General features: G+C 34.2%; 1 protein-coding gene across 3 annotated transcripts in view; it reads left to right on the forward strand.

Moving 5' to 3' along the window:
* MAPk-Ak2 (MAP kinase-activated protein kinase 2) overlaps positions 1 to 20,805 on the forward strand; it is a 103,476-nt gene that overhangs the window by 44,879 nt on the left and 37,792 nt on the right. For all 3 annotated transcript variants that reach the window (XM_069837800.1, XM_069837799.1, XM_069837798.1), the window contains exons 6-8: positions 4,428 to 4,503; positions 13,907 to 14,117; positions 19,654 to 19,967. In XM_069837800.1, coding sequence (XP_069693901.1) covers positions 4,428 to 4,503; positions 13,907 to 14,117; positions 19,654 to 19,878 — 512 coding nt within the window. In that variant the 3' untranslated portion in view covers positions 19,879 to 19,967. The remainder of the gene's footprint in view (positions 1 to 4,427; positions 4,504 to 13,906; positions 14,118 to 19,653; positions 19,968 to 20,805) is intronic.

Genomic DNA, 20,805 nt, shown 5'->3' on the forward strand with positions numbered 1-20,805 from the left:
GCCAGTCTCTGTGCCTTTATATGGTGTATTGTGTTTTTATTTTGAATTATATTATTCAGTTCTTTATTATTCTGAATTCGCCAGTTACCATCTATGGCTGGTATTCATAGTCGACACTTTATATCACTACTTTGCAAAGTGACACTTTTGACGAAAGTGGCTCTTTCATATTAGTGGTATTCATAGACGATTGAAGAAGTGCACTTTACAAAGTATCACTTTACGCCAGCAAAGTGTAGAGTTACAATTTGGTTGGTAATAGAAGTCCCACTATGCCTTTCAAAACAAGTGAACAAACAATAACAAATTAATGACGTATAACCTACAAATTATAATGCTTGTGATTTGAATTGGGAGCCTAATTGATCGCGCGAGAAAGAAAATATATATGTAAAGTTGTTTTATTTCAGTTTCTAGTTTTTGTTGACGATAGTTTAGATTATTTCAGTCAGACGTATAACCTACAAATTATAATGCTTGTGATTTGAATTGGGAGCCTAATTGATCGCGCGAGAAAGAAAATATATATGTAAAGTTGTTTTATTTCAGTTTCTAGTTTTTGTTGACGATAGTTTAGATTATTTCAGTCAGTTCAGATATATAACATTTTATTAAATACTTAGTGATACTGCTGGTGAAATTAGGTTAGGTTTTGTACAGTACATAGCTGATCCATTAATTTATATAGTTAGATTAGGTTCTGTACATATCTTTTTCATTGATATATGTCCTTAAGTTTAATTTTGTATGTATCTGTTCCACTGATTTATATAGTTCGGTTAGATTTTGTACATATCTTCTAATAGTTTATATAGTTAGGTTAAGTTGGATTGAGTAGGTTAAGTTTTGTGCATATATATATATATATATATATATATATATATATATAATTAAATTTATATCATTAAGTTAGGTTTTATACGTTTCTCCTTCATTGATATATCGTGTTATTTCCTTTATTTTCATTTTTGTCTTTTTCGTGAATAGTGAATAGAAGTAAACGCTATACTGGAGAATTAGCACGGTCACTTTGAACCGTGCCGTTACGTTTACCACCAAATTTAAGTAAATACACAATGTCACCAACATAAGAACATGACGTTGGTGTGTGGCGTAGTTGGCGGGAGAAATTTTTTCTCTCTCTGTCTACCTCCTTCGTTCTGAACATTATTGAGAGATAGCACCACTGTTAGCGACAATGTGTATTTGCGTAAATATTGCGAGTAAATTATGACGAGTGCCTTAGATGAGAGGCTCGGGACAGAAACAGTTTTGCTGTAGCGCATGCGCGGACCTTTCATGCAGTGGGAGCGTGATCCTTACTTGAATTTATTTTTGCGTGTACTTGCAGATTAAATGATTGAGATCCCTTCTTGCTCCGGTTACAGGCCTTGCATTTACGAAGGTTATGTTATGTTAGCTTAGCTTAGATTAGCTTAGCTTAGGTTAGGTTAGCTTAGCTTTGGTTAGGTTAGATTAGTTTTGGTTAGGTTAGCTTAGCTTTGGTTAGGTTAGGTTAGCTTTGGTTAGGTTAGGTTAGCTTTGGTTAGGTTAGCTTGATTTGATTCGTCCATGTAGTAGTTAAAATTATATAATATGACAGTTTTTGATTCGTAATATTGTTAAAAAATAATAGGCCTATAATGAAAGCGGTGAATAATTTCATGGTCCTTAAATTTTTTTTTCGTAAAAGGCTAGGTATTTTTCTATAGGCCAGAAATAAAACAGCAACGCCGTCATAATTACGTACTTTACGCTTTGGCGAACATTAACTGGAAATTTACTTTCCGTCATTTTAATTGTATTCCGTGAAACACACCTTTTTTCCTGTTAATTTCCTTGTGATAACCTAGTTTATTATCTTATTACATCTTCATTTTCTTTTAATGCATTCAAAAAACCGCCGTTGTACTACATAAAACCTTGAACTTGACTAATGGAGTGAATTATTTAAGAATATAGTCGCAAATTTGACTACCACCATTTCGATTATATTTTGTTTGATACGGCTCGGTACGGCCCGGTGACTAGTGGCCAGCGAGTAGAGTCGACTATCGATATTGGTCTGCCGTGCGTATTATCCAGTTGTTCCGAAGTAAAAAAAGAATGAAATAAACACATTACTACTGCTATTATTATTATTATTATTATTATTATTATTATTATTATTATTATTATTATTATTATTATTTCTCTCTCGTTTCCATTATTGCCTGCTCTTCAGGAATATTTTGAATGCCAAATGTTTCTACAATGCATAACAAAATAGGCCTAGGCCTAATAATATGAGATCTCTTTTCATGGTGAGGTTATGACTGCACATGAACTAGAGACAGTAGATGTATTGCTTACCGGCGTGAAAATATATATTACCGGTATCAAAACAGTAATGATTATATTAACATCAAGATAAATCTTATCTCAAAATACAGGTAGTCAACAAAAATCAAAATCATTTTAAACCCAATGCCAATTTAAGATAGTTATGCCTACATTAGATTGAAGTTAGTTTAATAATATTTAAGTTAAAAAATTCGTTTCAGTAATAAAAAAATAGGTTATATAGGCATATCTACCTACATATCACTTCATCGAATTGAGGTTATAAATATACGAATGTTACTACAGAAATATCTGAACTATAATATTATATATATTAATGTATGGTATATATCTGTAGTACAGAATTTTAATGCAGTCAATAACTGCATTATTGGAGGCACTGGCAAACCTCTATTATTCGTTTTTGTCAACCAGTCATCGAAAAGATTAGCAATCTCAATAAGTTTCTTTATCAGATTGGAACCAGTTTTTTTAATTCTATATCATTATAAAATTCCACGGGATTGTCTTTAGGCCTATCTCTAATGTAGCGCTTTTGTACATTGTGCCATCTCTTCCGCACATTCTAATAATCGACAACTTCCAAGACGTCCGCCATTTTTCTACAAAGTGTCACTTTCGGCCCAAAGTGTGGTCGGAACTACACTTTCATCCAAAGTGTTCCTTTGCACCAAAGTGTCGACTGTGCAACGGAAAAGTGATACTTTGCGTCTTCCAAAGGACACTTTACTCAAAAGTGTCGACTATGAATACCAGCCTATATCTTTAATTGGGCAAAAAATTCTTCGTAGTATTTTCCTTTAGAAAATTAACAGTTTTTGTATTATATCTCTTTTGTGTACTGGTACCCAAGTTTAACATGTGTAAATTACAACTGGGGCCCATTTCATAACACTAACAAAATACAAATTAACAATTTACAAATAAAAAGTAAAAGATTACAAATGCTTGTAAACTGTGTTTCACAGTGCAATCTTATTAATTTTTAAAGTTAAACGAACTGCTTGTAAACTGTATTTCACAGTGCAAAGTTAAATGAACTTTACAAAATAGCTAGTTCTTTAAAGAAATTTACAAATAAGCATTATTGGTTAAACAATGTCGCCAATGACAGTTTACAAAAAATCGCCAAGGAGCAGAGCTAGAGCTCCTGTATTTTTACAACTATCGATAGAGATGTTTATATTTTATCCTAAAATATTATTATAAGTTTGCTGAATCATATTTCACCAAGAGAAAATATAAAGTAGTGTTAAGAAAAATGTAAAAGTATCTAGATTTTGCTATATTGACAACAATTGAGTTTCGTGTGATGTGATTAGTCGAGTATACCAATGTGTTCATTGGCCTGCAATTTAAATGACGAAAATTAGCGCCAAATTCAGTCAAATAAGTAAATAACGAATTTGATCGAATTGATAGGATAGTTACCATGTCTGTCCACAAAATCAGATTCATTTTGTGTTGTTCCATCAGTATTAATGTTTGATCCATAATCTCATAAACATTAGAGAACCCAGCAAGAGCATAAAAATTTTGTGCCCCAGTAAGTACATTTGGTGATCAATAACCTGCCTCGAATTTAATTCTGTTAGCAACATCAACTACCCTGTAGGTACTTCTGCACACTGAAATCTTAGAAATTCTGTGCTTATCAGCAAATGCACGGAACACAGTTAGTATGCAATCAATGCAAAGCAATACCCAGTACTCACTTTCTGGTTAGAGCATCACATTTCCCTGTTGGATGTTGGATGTGATGTCCCATATCTTGTAGGAGAGATTCTAGTGAAACGGGACTCATTCGAAACCTTTCATTAAATTCATACAATGATACGAACATGTTATTAATTGTTGGCCAGAAAATTTTATGTATACTTCTTCTTTGATTAGGCCTAAATTCAATATCTTTGTCTGAGTTGCTAGAACTACTTAACAGCATTAAAACTGTCATCTATACCATGTTTTTGTTTTAGATTTTACCAACTGTTCCATTTACAGTGTACTACCACCACTAAACGATAATGTGGTTGGGTAGTACACTAGTAGAGTTTTTTATTTAATGTATTTGATATTTGTTGCAGCTCCAGAAGTTCTTGGCCCAGAAAAGTATGACAAAAGCTGTGACATCTGGTCCTTGGGAGTCATCATGTATATTCTGTATGTATTTAGTTTACATTACTTCATTAAATAAACAGTTATTAAATAAAATACTGTTACTTTATTACATTATGAAATCTTTGTTAAGATACGTTAAAAATGCTATTACTCTCATAGTGAGTCTAGTTTTGACGTAAGTGAGCCTAAGTAAGAATAATGGAGATCGTACAGTTACCTAAAGAAAGATTGGGCTGTTGGAATGTTCAAAGTCCTAGATAAAAGACACTGCACATGATGGGAGAGACAGAGCACAGATACACAAGATAATGCATAATTGAATTATTTAAATTCACTCTATTTGATTTGTTGTTGGAACTCATTCTGAAACTCAATTGAAAAACTATAAGAAAAATGTTTATGTGTTGTAAATAATAGATAAATATAGAGGGTGCCAAAAAAAAAATGTATACACACTTCAAGCAAAGAAAAAACTATGTTAACATAACAAAGCTGAATTCACACAAACAGTCCACACCTGTGGAGTAATGGCTAGCACGTCTGGCTGTGAAACTAGGTGGCCTGGGTTCGATTCCTGGTCGGGGCAAGTTACCTGGTTGAGGTTTTTTCTGGGGTTTTCCCTCAATCCAATGTGAGCAAATGCTGGATAACTTTCGGTGCTGGACCCCGGACTCATTTCACCGGCATTATCACCTTCATCACATTCAGACGCAAAATAACCTTAGATATTGATAAAGCATCATAAAATAACCTACTAAAAAAAATTCATACAAACAGAAAATGATGAGCATTAATCATCTTAGACTTTTATAGTTACAACAGTTGCTCAAAATACCCACCATGGGCGTCGACACACTTCTGAGTATGTTGAACTACTGTTCGAGCAACGTTTGCGGAAGTGTCCTCAGCGATTGCAGCACATGCTGTTTCAATTTCTTCCCGAAGTGCTGCCAGTGTAGCTGGTTTTCTACATTATACAACATTCTTAAGAGTCCCCCATAGGTAAAAGCCCAATGGAGTTAGATCCGGAGAATGTAGTGGAAACTCAATTGGACCTCTTCGTCCTATCCAGTGCCCTGGAAGATTGTCATCAAGGTACGCACGTACATCTCGGTGGTAATGTGGTGGTGCACCATCTTGTTGGAAGTAAAATTCCTCATTTCCATAGAGTGTACGAATGGCGGATAAGACAGATGTGCGTAACATGTTCAGGTACACTTGGCTAGTTACTGTTCCATCAAAAAAGATTGGTCCAATTAGACCCCTAGATGACAACCCACACCAAACATTAAGTACAGGTAAATTAACAGCCTTTCCACAAAACGTGTGGATTGTTTGGACACCAGTAGACACAGTTATGCCAGTTAACAGTTCCGTTAAACTTAAATTGTGCCTCATGGGACCAAACAACTTTCTCTATGAAGGCCTCATCCTCTTGCACCATGTTCCGAAACCACTCACAGTACTCCATTCTCCGATCAGGGTCATCTTCATTTAATGCATGTAAAAGTCTTGGGATGAAAACTTTCAACTTTGCTGTTTTAATAATACGATGTTCTGCTAATCCCAATCTCACGTGCACATTGCTTTGTAGATTTCTGCGGTGAGTACTCAAAATGTTCCAAAACCGTAGCTGAGGACGCGGGGCTTGTTGATGTGCGAGGTCTCCCAGATCTGTCCTTGTAAACATCGCATACGGTACTATGAGTCTCAAATTTGTCGCGAATGTGTGCAATTGTTAATTGCGTTGGTGGTTCTGTTCTGTACTCACGTCTCCATTGCCATTGAACTTCAACAACATTCTCAGTTCTCTCATACCACTTTAGAATTTCTTTCCGCCGTTCAAACAATTATCTTGGCTCCATTTTGTTGTTGTTGATTGACCTGTCCTGCTAGCATAACGTATGTGAGTTTCATCTGTTTACAGGACATCATACAACACATTACTGTTGTTTTTTGGTCCAACTTTGAAATATATATATTAAATAGATATCTCCTGTCAAAGTGTGTATACATTTTTTTCGGCACCCTCTATATTATAGAAATTTATTCTTTTTAAATATGAATGTCATTTTCTTTTAGTTCTTACAATGCCTTTGTAGATTGGGTGATTTTTTTTGACATGAATACATCTTTAAAATCAGTCCACTAGGCTATATGGAATACCAGACAGAAATGGCAATATAAAGGTATAACTTTTGCAGAGTGAACCATTCCGACACCATAACTTCGTGACTAATAACATGGTTGAAATGATCAGGTGTACTATGATGCAAGCATGAACTTGGTAGGGGGGCCCTGTGGTGACTGGCGATCACTTTGAGCATGTGCTAAAATTTCCAGGCAGTAGGTCTATATCTCATGACTCCGAAGTGCTAGTGCCCTGATTTTGGTGCCAAACAAAAGATCTTATCTAGATCTGTTAATACGTATTCACATAAAACCCACAGTTGTGTCAAAGACACAGCCACACATCCATTTCTTTAACAATATGAGTGAAATTTAAAATGTTTTTGACAATAAGCATAAAGGAACTGATTTTAAATAATAATAACTGCTACATTTAAAAAGTTTTTTTGAGGAGGGAGGTTTCTTATCCATGTTATTGAAGGTTTCTTTGTTATATGAAAATAAAAATAGTTTTTATATTGCGTGGTGAATTCCTTTCAACTTTTTTCTTTCAGGTATTGATTCCTGAAACCGGGGGGAAGAAATAGGGACTTTTCCTTTAAGTTCTCAAAGAAATTGAGAGCATTTATCTTATAGATGACTCGTTACTGTAACAAATTAAGAAAATTCAATACTTTAATTATCTTCTGACAAATATTTTATTTAGTATTTAGCGTAATTTTGTGGGAATAATTACGTTATCATCGATTTTCTTCAAATTTTTTACATTCATGGTTGCGTGATAATGTGTAGAATTCGAAATAAGGATCAGGATGGAGAAATGATTCTAGATTCATCAGCATCTCGTTAAGTCACTCTTTGTTTAGAAACTATTGTTCATTTTAGTAAATGTGAAAGATTGTAAGTAATATCTTACTGAATAAAAACACAATTTATTTTATCCCTTGGCTAGATTCGAAATCAGACTGCTCGGTTCTGTGATTCATCTTTCAGCCATGGAACTATTTCAGTGTTTTTCTTACTAATCTAAAATTTGTCTATGTGAAGTGTCTTAGTGTGTTTGCATTTTGTAATTTTACTTAAATTCGATTAGTTTTGCAGTTAGCTGGACAAATTGAACTTCTTGTTATTTTCTTCTATTTGTACAGTATGTAATTTTGGGTTGAGGTAATTACTTTTATTATGTAAGTTTTTCCTTATTTTCTGTTTTAATTTCACGTTAAATTGTCAATCTCTACACTACAGCGTCATGTCTCATTCCTTGTTAACCCATTTATGCCCAGATTATTTTTTTTTTAATTTTTTTTCACATATCATATTAAGTGAGTCAGAGGGACGTTGTAAGCATGAGGAACTATGAAAATACTGATTTAGGTACTTTGGTAAAAATTTATGGGGTGGATCGATAACGACCCACTAGGCACTTCCTCGAGAATTTGTTCATTGTAATGTTTTGATGATTTCTTGTTTTATTTATGCTTTTGCGTAGTATGCAACTTGTTAAATTTAAAAATAATGTGTAAACAAATCATTACCATTTTAAAAACGCATACGATTTTTTAAAAATATTTATTAAATAATTTCCCTGAGAGCTATATTTACATTTACGTGTATTTTACATCACACATCTGAATGGAAACCTTGTAAAAAATCCGTGGCGCTCCAGCCCTTGAAGGGCCTAGACGGACCAGCCGGCTGCTGGCCTCATGCCCACATGCTGAAGCAGAGGTGGACGATCATCCAACCAGAATGGAGGTATCGTGTGGTTAGCACGATGATCCCCCCATCAGTTATAGCTGATATAAGGAAACCTTGTACTGGAAGAAATAAATAATTTGAAACACACAATAAATTATGGTACATGACATAAGGTCCACACCTGTGGTTAGCGCGTCTGGCCGCAAAACCAGGTTGCCCGGGTTTGAATCTCGGTCGGGGCAAGTTACCTGGTTCAGGTTTTTTTCCGGGTTTTTCCCTCAACCCAATATGAGCAAATGCTGGGTCACTATCGGTGCCGGACCCTGGACACTTTTCACGGCATTATCACCTTCATCTCATTCAGACACTAAATAACCTGAGATGTTGGTACAGCGTCGTAAAATAACCTACTAAAAATACATGACATAAGTCCTTAGTTGTACTCATGATATGGTGCATCTCTGACATGCTTTTACATTGCCACAAATCTTGTATCGCCGTCTTTGTTTTTGGGCTATAGTGTCCACAGTGATCCTTCCTCCGGTGTTCTTTGATGGTATCGAAGGAACGAACTCGTCTTCCACTCTTTGGAGAAGTGTCAAATTTTAGGTTTGCGTTATTTTGTGGCCGAAGGCGAGTGCATCCAAAGACTTTGCATATGATCGACTGACTGAGAAGCCAAGCATTGTTCATGCACACATCTAATAACCACGAAAGTAATGGTATGTGCCATTTTTTCCACATATATCAGAAGTATGTACTCCACTCATATTGCAATTATATTTACGGAAAACATAAGGCACACGAACTTTTATTTCCTCTGCTTGTAAAGGGGCTACTTCACGTTCGTTAGACGTGATGCTCACCTTTATTTATTTCTCGCTTTATTCTATGTGTCAGTGGTGGGGAATTCTCAATTTCATTGCTGATAAGATCTGAATCTTTTCTAATATCGGTGCCCCCTTCCTCATTATAAGGCTGAACAATGTCTGGTAGACCTGTCACTAACTCTACTATGGCTTGTAGTTGAGCTCGGTTGGAGTCCTTGCAATCTTCATCTCCAGAATCTGCAAACGTTATCCGGCAGACCAATGAATATATCTGCCCCGTATTTTGGGATTTTGGAAGAATCAGATCTCTCCAACTATCCCAGAATTTAGATTACTGTCAGACCAGTGAGTCTGAAAAGAGGGAATACTTATGATTATAGAAACTGTTATGAAGAAGCTCAGTTTTCAGATGGGGCCAGTAGAGAACTCTCATGAAGATAATAAAAAGACAAAACGGGGTCATTCTGATTGTTATTCACACCCGGCTCTCATAGGTGCTGCTAGTGCTGAGAATTATGAACTACTTAGTTCGTCAAAGACTATCCAGAGTGCATCCCAAGTGGTGAGATATAACATTACACAAATAAAACAATGTTGTAAACGAAAGCGGTAATAAGCCTGAGACATTCTGAGAAATGCTATCAGAATTATCATCCCCAAAAGCACTCCTAATCCTTACACAAACTTCTGTTGAGGTAGTTGTTCGTAAAAACATCACTCAAAGAAAAATAATAAGAAAACAAAATGATTTCATAATGAGAAGCTATGTGAAAGGTAATCATCGAGTAAGTGCTTAGTGGGTCGTTATCGACCCACACTAAATTCTAAGCCCTACTGTACACCAAATAGCGTAAATATTGACAAAAACATACAAGATACATATTCTCCTGAATCTTCTTGGCAGGAAACACTGATTGTTAATAAAATTCACGGATTGAACAGAGTTTTTACTCATTTTTCCTTCTACAAGGCAGACAGTAGTTGCGTCATATTTATTCGGCAAGTTCCAGCGCAATAATGACGTGGTCTGTTGGTTTCCCGCGTGTTCCACAAGTGCATTGTACCTTTGTGCATCTAAGAAAAGTAGACACGTAGTGTTGTCTAGACTAATTTGCGTGGAAAATAATTTTAATCAATTAGTCGAAAACGACCCACCTGGGCATAAATGGATTAAGATGGTGGATTGGCAAGACCTCAGACAGCATTTGATAGTTCAGGGTGGGTTTTCAGCTTCACAGGTAGACAGAATGTTTGGATTACCTCTGACCATGGTCAAATTTCGTAAATCTTTGGGAGGTCACGAATTGCCATGTTCCTGGGCATCTGCAGGTTTCTCTATGTAGAGAGAATGCTGCCTTATTTAGAGCTTTCCAATTGGACCTCTTTTGGAATGGGTATTAATCCATTTTTTGCGTCTAACTTTCCCTGTTGTTCATAAACTGTGGTCAATTGTTTGAAGAACTACAGTATTAGGAGCCATAGAGCTGCAAAGGAGGAGAATTTTGGGGAAGCACAAGCTGTTCACCATCTAGGTTTTGAAGCCAGTTGAATCGATTTCAAATGGAGGAATGTAATTTTCTCCGACAAAACAACTGTCTCGAATTATTACGAAGATCCTGTGAATGTCTGTTGTGTGGATTGCCTCTGTTATGATGCTCACTATGTGAATTGACATGCAAGATCAGGTCACTTTGGCAATATCACGTTGACAGTGGATGTCTTACAAAGACACAGCTGTTCTAGAATGGATCGATGGCTGGTTTAATGTAAAAACTTGTGACTAGGGTTACCTTGAGAAGAAATACTATAGGAGGACATGGAATCTAAAATAAGAGAACATTGCTGAAAAAAGGAGGACTTTTTAAAAACTGGTATGAACAAAATTAAAGACAAAAATAATGGCTCACCTTAGTTTTCTCACTAGTTGCTGGATCATTATTACATCTGTACTTTGTGCAGAAGAGCCTGAAAAGACAAACTTCTATCTTGTAGCAAATAACTATGGAACTGTTCACAGGACATGTCCTTGAAATTATATTTCACAATGATGGTACCGCTGACTGTCTCCATTAGCATGTGATTTTGTTTTTTCGTCCATTGAGCAGATATTAGGGAAAATATTCTCTCAACACTTCCATTGTGACTCGGGATAAAGAAATAGAATTTACATATTTTTAAAAGTTCTGAGACAGTTTCAGTGCTCACGGAACTATTGGAATTGAAGAATTTGCACCATTGTTTATCTAAAGTTAAATCTTTGTCAAAATTAACTTGATTGGCATATCTTTGTACATTGCAAAATTGATCAAATCATGAATAGTGACATTTTTAGATGTAAGAATTCAGTGCACGTGAATATGTTATCATATTTTATGTTTTTTATGTGCTCCAGCTTCAACCATTGAAAGCAATTAAATTCTTTCATAGGTTTTGACCATTTGTTTAGATATTGTATGCAAATTTCATAGAAATGAATTACATTTTCATTCTGTATGGAACCCATTTTCAGAAAATGAATTTAATGACTGTTTTACTTTTAGTGGCAAGAACCCTTTTTTCAGCCTATCCTGCAAAGAAACGAGAACTGACATGAGCAAGTCATAGATTTCTACTACAGAATTATGTTCCCTTTCAATATTTGAGATTTTAGTGTGGAAGACGTACATTATCGAATGAAGAAATCAAAGATACAATTCTGAGAACTCATTTTCAAAAAAAGACCTCATGACACAAGCTACGATACAATAGAAGTTATTCCCCATTGTTTGTCTCACTGGCAGGGTGTCACTGCTCTATTTCTCGCTCCTCCTATAAACTCTAACAATAGTATTCATCACATTATTCAATATTCATATTAATTCTAGTTGAAATGCGAAATGCCGGACATTTAAAAAATTTTCAAAATGCCTGCTGGACAGGATAAAATGATTAAAAAAAGAGGACATGTCCTCCTTTTTCTGGACGGATGGTAACCCTATGTATGACCACTGTCTCGAAAATATATCCCTTTCTTCTACCTGAGAATGCTGTCCTGAAGGAATAGTTCTGTTCCAGCAGGATAACCTTTCCATATATCGTGTCGGCAGCATCTAAAGATGGTTTCAGAAAAGACCTGTGATCGAACTCATTCACTTGTATCTGAAGTCACATGATTTGAATATTACAGAGCATGCATGGGTTTAATTGAAAAGGAGGACAATCTGATTTGTGAACAACCACCTTGAGATCTAAACGAGTTATGGGATCAAGTTCTAGGTACCTGGAAAGATAATGCTTAAGATCGGAACTTTCTTCTGCAATCTTATGGACTTCATTCCTGATCGAATCAGGGCTGTCATAGACACTGGTGACATGTGGATGAGATATTAGGTTCACAGACCTTTCTCTCTCTTTTTGCATTAATGTATTTGTTTCTCTTTATTTTGTTTGAGAAAGGAAAAATTTAACTTCCAAGTTTAACTTTATTCCCCTTTAGGCCAGGTCGAGTCTATTACTAATTCACAGGTGTTTGGCATAAATTATTTCAGTGTTTTTTTTTCTCTACCTTTTTAAGATGGTTGCAAAAGTCTGGAACTTATTTCTCCTAGCGATCGAACCCGGGACTTTTGCATTATATTAACAACACTATTGGGACAAGATGGAGAGACAAGCATTTATTCAGCCTTTTCACATCCTGACGTCTTCTCTGGACGCTAACCGCACCTTTCTTGATCTCCTGTAAAGCCTTCTTGATTCTGCTTCTGTCTTCTTCTTCTTGCTGACTCATGTAGGCTAGACCATATGTTACTGCGATTTCCTACTTGGTCTACTGTTCCACCCTCTCTATTGAATGCATTGTTGATTAGTAACATAGTTTACTAATCGGATTTGAGATGTATGCAACAATTGTTCTTTCTCTGACACATATCATCAAGTGAGATGCACTGCCTGATAATAGATGTATCAGCTAGAATCAGAGGTAACATAAGAATATGAAGGTTTTAATTCCCATTTAATATAATTCTTGAGTAGAAAACAATTTTCTGCATGAGAAGAGCAACTTTCAGAAAAAGAATCCAATATTTTATCCATTTAATGTTTCGCTGGTTCTGGAATTACTTTTTCCTGTAAGGAATTTTGTTGAATTCTAGAAAAAATAATGAGTAAAATACAGTACTATATTGTTTTGTGTACTAAAGCATTTTCTTTTGTTAAAAATATTGGCAAAAGTTGGTATGAAATGAAAGACATTATTTGTTCTGAACAAGTAAATGTTATCAACGAAGTGAACAATTCAGACAAATGTAACATGTATCAACTTAGCAAAGGAATTAGGCTTAATTAGTTTCAGCATGAAATAAAATAATGACTCATAAAAATGACATTTTACAAGAAGATGGAAGTAGAATGGTTTCATCAGAAACATGACAAGAATATTTATGTTGCAGATCCAGCATTACAGCAAAGAGCTGAGAAAATATCTTCAAGGCTAAATATTGACTTAATGTATAGAATGGTTGGATTGATTGTGAATATTCTATGGACTGAGTTATAGAACCATAAATGAAAAGGCAGAAAGTGTTTATGTCCACTGATGTCATTCTCAAATTCTGAATACACACTTCATTCAGTTTCCATACTGATTGTTATAATTTTGTTACAATTTTTAATTCAATCTTATAATATATTTTTCCTCATAAGACGTTTGTGTGTGCTGCTCTGTTGGAAAGTGCCTTAATTGAGAGCCACGGCTGTTAAATTCTCTTCACAAGTTCCTAATGATGTTATGTTTCATGTTTCATGTACAGATTGTGCGGTTTTCCACCATTCTACAGCAACCATGGACTAGCCATATCACCAGGCATGAAGAAGCGTATTCGCATAGGCCAATATGATTTTCCTGAACCTGAATGGAAAAATGTGGCACAGGATGCAAAGGAACTGATCAGAGGAATGTTGTGTGTTGATCCAACACAGCGTCTTACAATTGAACAAGTGATGAGGAACAAATGGATTGCTGTAAGAAAATTCTTTTACTATTTTTCAAGAGTATAATATGGGACAAATTTGTGTATGAATAATCATAAATCTTAAGATTGCAATTTCAGCGTGATGAAGAATTATATTTTGTCACAAGATAAAAATATTTTTTTCGTAGCTTGCATCTGATTGATGATTGTGTGTTTTAACATATTTTCTGTCATTCAGTTTATGTCAGATTATATGAATAACTATGTTGTTGTACGTATGAGAGAGGATATGCACAAAGAGGTACCATATTTACTCAACTATAGTATCCTGTTGCCTATAGTACCACACTTAATTTTTGAAAGTTCAAATACATAATTAAGAAAAATTATTGGAAATCGACGAACTCCTAACTACTACCATTATGCTAGATCTGGGAATGTTGTCTACCCATGGGTTCTGTGACAAAATTGTTGCAAAATATCAGTAAACCCCATCACTTTTCAGTGGCTTAAAAGGAGAGGATGGTATTTTTTAAAACTATTTTTCTATGTGGTGTAAAATATTAATTTTTTGTATGTAGAGAGCTCATGGCTGTAGCAACTCAGCCAAATATAAATATAAAAAAAATTATTTGGGGGGCCCAGATTTGAAAAAAAAAAATGTACCCAATGTAGGATTTTCCTAAAACCGATATATATGTAAGGCATTTTTAAAGATATATTCAAACAGTTTTTGCAATGTACTTGCAAAAGAATGCTCTACAAACTGTCTGTAATAGAATTTTGATATTAGTCCCTACATTTGGAAAATAAACAATTAAAATTTAATAATGCTCCTTTAGTTTCCTTTTTTGCAAACAGGCAGACATGTTTTTAAAATGAAATCAGTTAGCAAAATTCTGTTACAGAGAACAGTTTCCTAATAGTCTAGAGAATGTGTGTCCTAAATTTCATGGATGTATCTTTAATAGTTCAGAAATTATATCCATTTTTGTCTGGCAATGTAGCAAAAAAATGAAGTTACCGGAAACAACAATAAAAGGGGGTGTGTGATTTAAAAATCCATAGTGCAGGAAGTTTAAAAATGGCGTCTCAACATCCGATAAGGGCACAAATACCCACAAAATGTTATGTAGTGCATTCCACACATATCACAGAATATTTTAAAGATTTTTTTTTTAAACTTACTCATTTTTCACCAAAAAAATACCGTCTTCCCTTAATGTGGCTTCCAAAACAAGGGAAACAACCAAAATTAAGTTAGTAACAATTAATCTTAAAATTCATTAAAAATAAATATGTAATTTTAATCAATGATTAAGAATCAGAAATGTTTTAATAAGTAAAGTAATACTCCGCTAACAGTCTTACCTTATGGTTTATAATGCAGTGTATCATTTTTAAGTACTTTGCTTAAAAGTTAGATACTTTTGTTTTCAATTATAACGTCAAATATCCATTACAATATCCATCGAAATGCATAAACAGGTTTTTCTTATAATGTAATATTTACATATGTAGTTCCTTAATAGGATCTTCAATGAAGCATCAATGATAAATTTTTAATATTTGCATTATTTTTGTGATATACTTACATATAGCTTATTTTCAAATATATTAATATTTTGATTAAATCGAGGTGCATAATTTTAGTTTTAGTTTCCTTTATTAACGTGGAACGTTTAAGTGGACACCTGTTTGGGAAGAAAGTCTGTTGCCATTCCTGTAACACTCTGTGCGCATCTTGCTCCTCAGTGGAAGCATGCCGATACATCCCACAACATGTCATTGCTACTTAGCGGCAGTGGACTGATGCAATCCACAACATATCAACATTGCAAAAAAAATTAAGTTTGAATATTATCATCGTATATGCATTACAGCCAAGATATTACTAATGTCTTGAGTAGCCACTTTCTACGCAATTACAGGGATTCTACAATCCCCTGCCTTTCTTTTTAATTCAAAGATTGCTGTCCTCTTCTAAAGTACCTAATATATGTGACATCAAATTTTTATAATTAAATTTAGGTGTATAATTTTAGCTGTTTATGTTTTAATCTAACACTGCTGTCCCCTTCTAAGGTACCATACCTATAAAGAAATCAAATTTGCATAATTATATTTAGGTACATAAGTTTAGTTATCAATATTTTAATTCTAACATTGCTATCCTCTTCTGATGTTCCTATAAAATGCCTAAAAAGAGTATTTTAGAGCCTATTTTAATGTTTTAAAATCTACTTTAGGTGTCTAAACGTGCTATTTTTAGAGTTAAAATTCCCAAAATACCCCATGTGAATAAAATCATTGAATAACTTTAGTGTTATAGGCATATACAGATGGGTGGACAGAATCACGAAAATCACTTATTCGTGTTTAGTAATTATGTATTGTTATTATTAGAGCCCGGATGTTTGGCAAAATGCCTTTTTTACTGGGTGGAATAAATCATTATTTGCATAGATATAAATGAGATTTGGAGTAAATCAAAGTGATAGGGCCAATTTTCATTTTGCCTACTTTGCCTTTTAAGGTGTTTCTTAATAGTAAATGCCTTTTTTGTCACTTTAAAGCAATATATCTTGTTTATTTGCAATTTTCTAATTAATTATAATGTAATGTGTATGAAATTTAAATATTTGAAACAATGACTAACTTTACTAACAATAGTAAATAAAAGTAATTTATTTCGATGCTTAATCTGCTAATAATCGTGCTTTAATATTATTGGTGTGATAAGAATAATGATCGACAATCCACAGTTACAAATATAATATTGTCATGTCTTCATGGTACCAATAATCAGCCTTTTAATTTTAACTAAGTTGTCACGTAACATTTCCAATTGTTTGCTTTCATATTTTCAAATCTTACTGTTACAATTTTGTGCTACACGTGTTTATTATTGTAGGAGAAAGAAATTTGAGTGAGGAACAGTCAGTTATTGTCAGGTGACAGAAGGTATAAGATCGGTTATCTATAATGTCTAAATTCAGTAAACCATTGAAAAGTAAACTTCATGCTTACGTTAGTGAATTTGGGGCCCATTTCTTTTCAACCTATGGAACAGTTTTGTTATGTAAGGTTTGTGAAAAGACAGTTAATCACAAGTATTTTGTATGTCAACATGTGTCACCTACGAAGTAAATATGTGAGTTATGTTGATATAATTTAAATTTATTGCTAAAATATAATATGCCTTTTTAAAATTTACAATGTTTTTTCCAAAGATTATTGTGCCTTTTTTTCGTTTTTATTGCCTTTTTTGCCTGCCTATTTTAACTGTTATAAATGCCTAAACATCCGGGCCCTAATTATTATTATTATTAATATTATTATTATTATTATTATTATTATTATTATTATTATTATTATTTACTAGTACTAGTAATATTATATTTTATAGTTGTAGTATTGACATATTTGACTACGAGTATTAATTACCTCATAGTAATTTAATTTTTGAAACGCTACACATTATCACATTGTGAAGAGTACCACATGCTGCTTGCTGATGCTTGTCAATACAGCAGAGGAAAATCAGAAACGAGGCTGGAAGCAAATCGGAATTAACATACCATGAGAGGTTAAAAAGCAGGAAAGCATTATGCTTCTGTATTTCTCTGTTTCCTTTTTCTTCCCAGCAACCCATTGTCACAAGCCAGGTAGTCAGAAGCAAATCTCACATTGACCCACTCATTCACCTTCTTCCCCAAGTCAAACATTATACAGTATAAACACACAAAAACGAAATACAAGAAAAAACGACTAATAATTAATTCATCTGTACACATGTGAAATATCTTTCTTTTAAAAGTGAAAAGGGAAGCAGTGCATGGATGCTGTGCCCCTATCACTTTCCCGGTTCACATCTTAAACTTGTTTCACAAGGATTACCTGGCTACCCCTGCTTGTCTACTTATTTCACGATCATGTGGCTTCCATATTTTTTTCAAGTTTTCAGTCTTTAAATTTTAGGTGTGTACTGCAAAAAGCCAAAAAATGAGTATTGATGGTTGAAGAATGAGTTTTAAATTAAGTGCTGTCGAATTTGCATTGAAAAATGATATATGAACAGTGGCTTGTAAATTTGACATACAATGTAAAATGATTCAGTATTAGCATAATTGGAAGGACCAAGTAATGTTATTAAGGAAAGACTATAAATCTTTTCGTGGAATGCAGAAAGGAGTTATATGCAGCTGTGCTTATTCAATATACTGTGTATACCAATGATTTAATTAAAGTACTCAAAACAATTCCTGGAATAAATTGCCAGCTGATGCTGATGACTTAAACATTTGGACAGAAACAGCAGAGAGGAAAGCAGAGATCGGGACTTATACTACATACTAAATAATGCTCTTGCATTACTCGAAAAAATGTTACTACCATAAGAGTAAGAGCATAAATTTATCAGTCATTTTCTCTCACACATGAACCAATTCACGCAATTGTAAAATTTAAAAACAACCTCATCTCAGATAGATTTATTTACTTGGTGTAGTAAATTAAAATGGAATCATCTAGTTTAAAAATTAAACACCCAGGTCTTCAAATGTATTAACATGTTGAAACAACAAGCTGAAGCAAATGGGGCTATGCTCACTCTACCTTAATGACAACATATAAATTGCTTGTCCTATCAGTAATAATTTACTGCATTGAGTTCTTAATAACTATATCCAAAAATTACTCTCCTGAAAATTGAAAACTTGAATAAACCCAAAACCAAGCACTATGACTGAAAACAGGTGTAAATACGACCCCTGTTGATTCTATGTTAATTACTGGTTTAAATTCAGTTAATAGGATAGTAAAAGAATGAGCAATACTCCTTTACAAAAATAACTAGTCAGACTACAGGAGATACATCCTGGACATAACTTGTAACATAACAGAGAAGAATCTAAAAACTCGAGATGGTTTTATTCAGAAAATGTTAGATCTGAAAACAAATTTTGATGTAGCTGGCAAATATTGCCTTTTGGAGAGAGGACCTTAACATGATCACTACGTGCTGAAATTCTTGGATTCAGGATTGAATATTATTTGAAATGCAGAAATTGAAAGTATCGAAAAGGTATCGAGGACTTATCCCAATGTATTAGACATGCTTCGATACTACTGAGTATCATAGGTATTGAGGTATCACGAGTATCGAGGTCCCATCTCTAATTATGATATATTCAGATTCTCTGTTATTTCTCTTATTAATTATTGGTACAGTGTAGTAGATAATCTTCTTTAATGGAATTCATATCACCAATTTTAGGAAAACAAAAATGTTCGTGTTTTCGTATCCAGAATTGTGGTAACTCTGTTTATTTGTCTAGCCATATAATACATTGAAACTTCTGAAAAATAGTATGAGCTGAGAATCTGATCAGCTATTGGAACTATGATAACTCTATTTATTTGTCTAGCCATGTAATACATTAAAACTTCTGACAAATAGTATGAGCTTAGAATCTGATCAGCTATTGAAGTTGAACACATAGTGAAAATGGAATGAAATAGTTTTGATTTGAATTAAGAATAGTGTGAGGAGACGAGATTAATTATGACTTTTGTATTTGTAGCAATACACAGAGGTGCCCCAGACCCCTCTGCACACAGGTCGCATGCTGCGAGAGGCTGAGGACATTTGGCCAGAGGTTCAAGAAGAGATGACACGTTCACTGGCAACTATGCGTGTTGACTATGATCAAGTGCACATCAAGAATTTGGATAATACAAACAATCCCTTGCTAAACAAGCGACGCAAACGTGGGGTCCCCGAGTCAACAGGTGCCCCAGCACAATAGTATGCACTGGTCATAGCTTCTCTGCATTGGAGGAATGCTCAAGTTCATGGGAGCAGCTGAAAGGGATGATAGCATTGCTTAAATCTGAGGTAGGAAAGATTTATTTGAATATTGCAGCGTGAGGATGGTACAGAGTTGTGCATCAGGTGTATCTTCATATGTGTCGCTAGTTAACATATTTTATCCTGTAACACTTTAGAATTACTGAAAACCACGAATATTTAAATCAAGAGTATACCTTTCAAAATAGTTATTTATATAGATAATATATATAATTTATTAGTGTTATGTAATTTTATCCTTTTGGTTTCCCTTACTGTAATGCAGATTTAACCCTTCAGTGCAGATGGACGATTGCTCTAGGAGTTTGTTACCTGTGTGCCTATTGCACTTCCAGCTTTCTTCCTTGTGTGTCATAGTACTAGAACCATGTAAACATCTTGAATTATGAAAGCAATTACTGATTAAATAACATTTCCTTAAAAATTTTCGCACACTATACATTACATGTCACACTGTTGGAAGGCTAGTATCATGAATACTGTCACACTGGAGGGTTAATATTGAGCACAGTGGCGACTGGAATACTGCAGTCCAGTATTTGACACACAATATGCTATCCAGTATTTACCTGAAGTATTGACCGTGCAGTGAAACTGGTAGTGGCTCTTTGCAAATTGAGTCTGCTTGATAAAGCACAAAATTATCTAATTGATATTCAGGTCTTAATAATATATTACCATTAAAGACGACCTTTTTTACAACAAAATTGAGAAATTGCATTTAAAGCATATAGGCATTAAAAGGAAGCATTCTGTGGTAGCATAGTTTACAGCAAGATGTTTTAATATTGTATTCTCTTGTTAGTGAATGAATACTACTTCAGTCTAAACACTGTGGTATAGTTCTCTTTAGCAGCAGATTTGA

The sequence above is a fragment of the Periplaneta americana genome, chromosome 10 (assembly GCF_040183065.1).
Source record: "Periplaneta americana isolate PAMFEO1 chromosome 10, P.americana_PAMFEO1_priV1, whole genome shotgun sequence".
In the NCBI taxonomy this organism is placed as follows: domain Eukaryota; kingdom Metazoa; phylum Arthropoda; class Insecta; order Blattodea; family Blattidae; genus Periplaneta; species Periplaneta americana.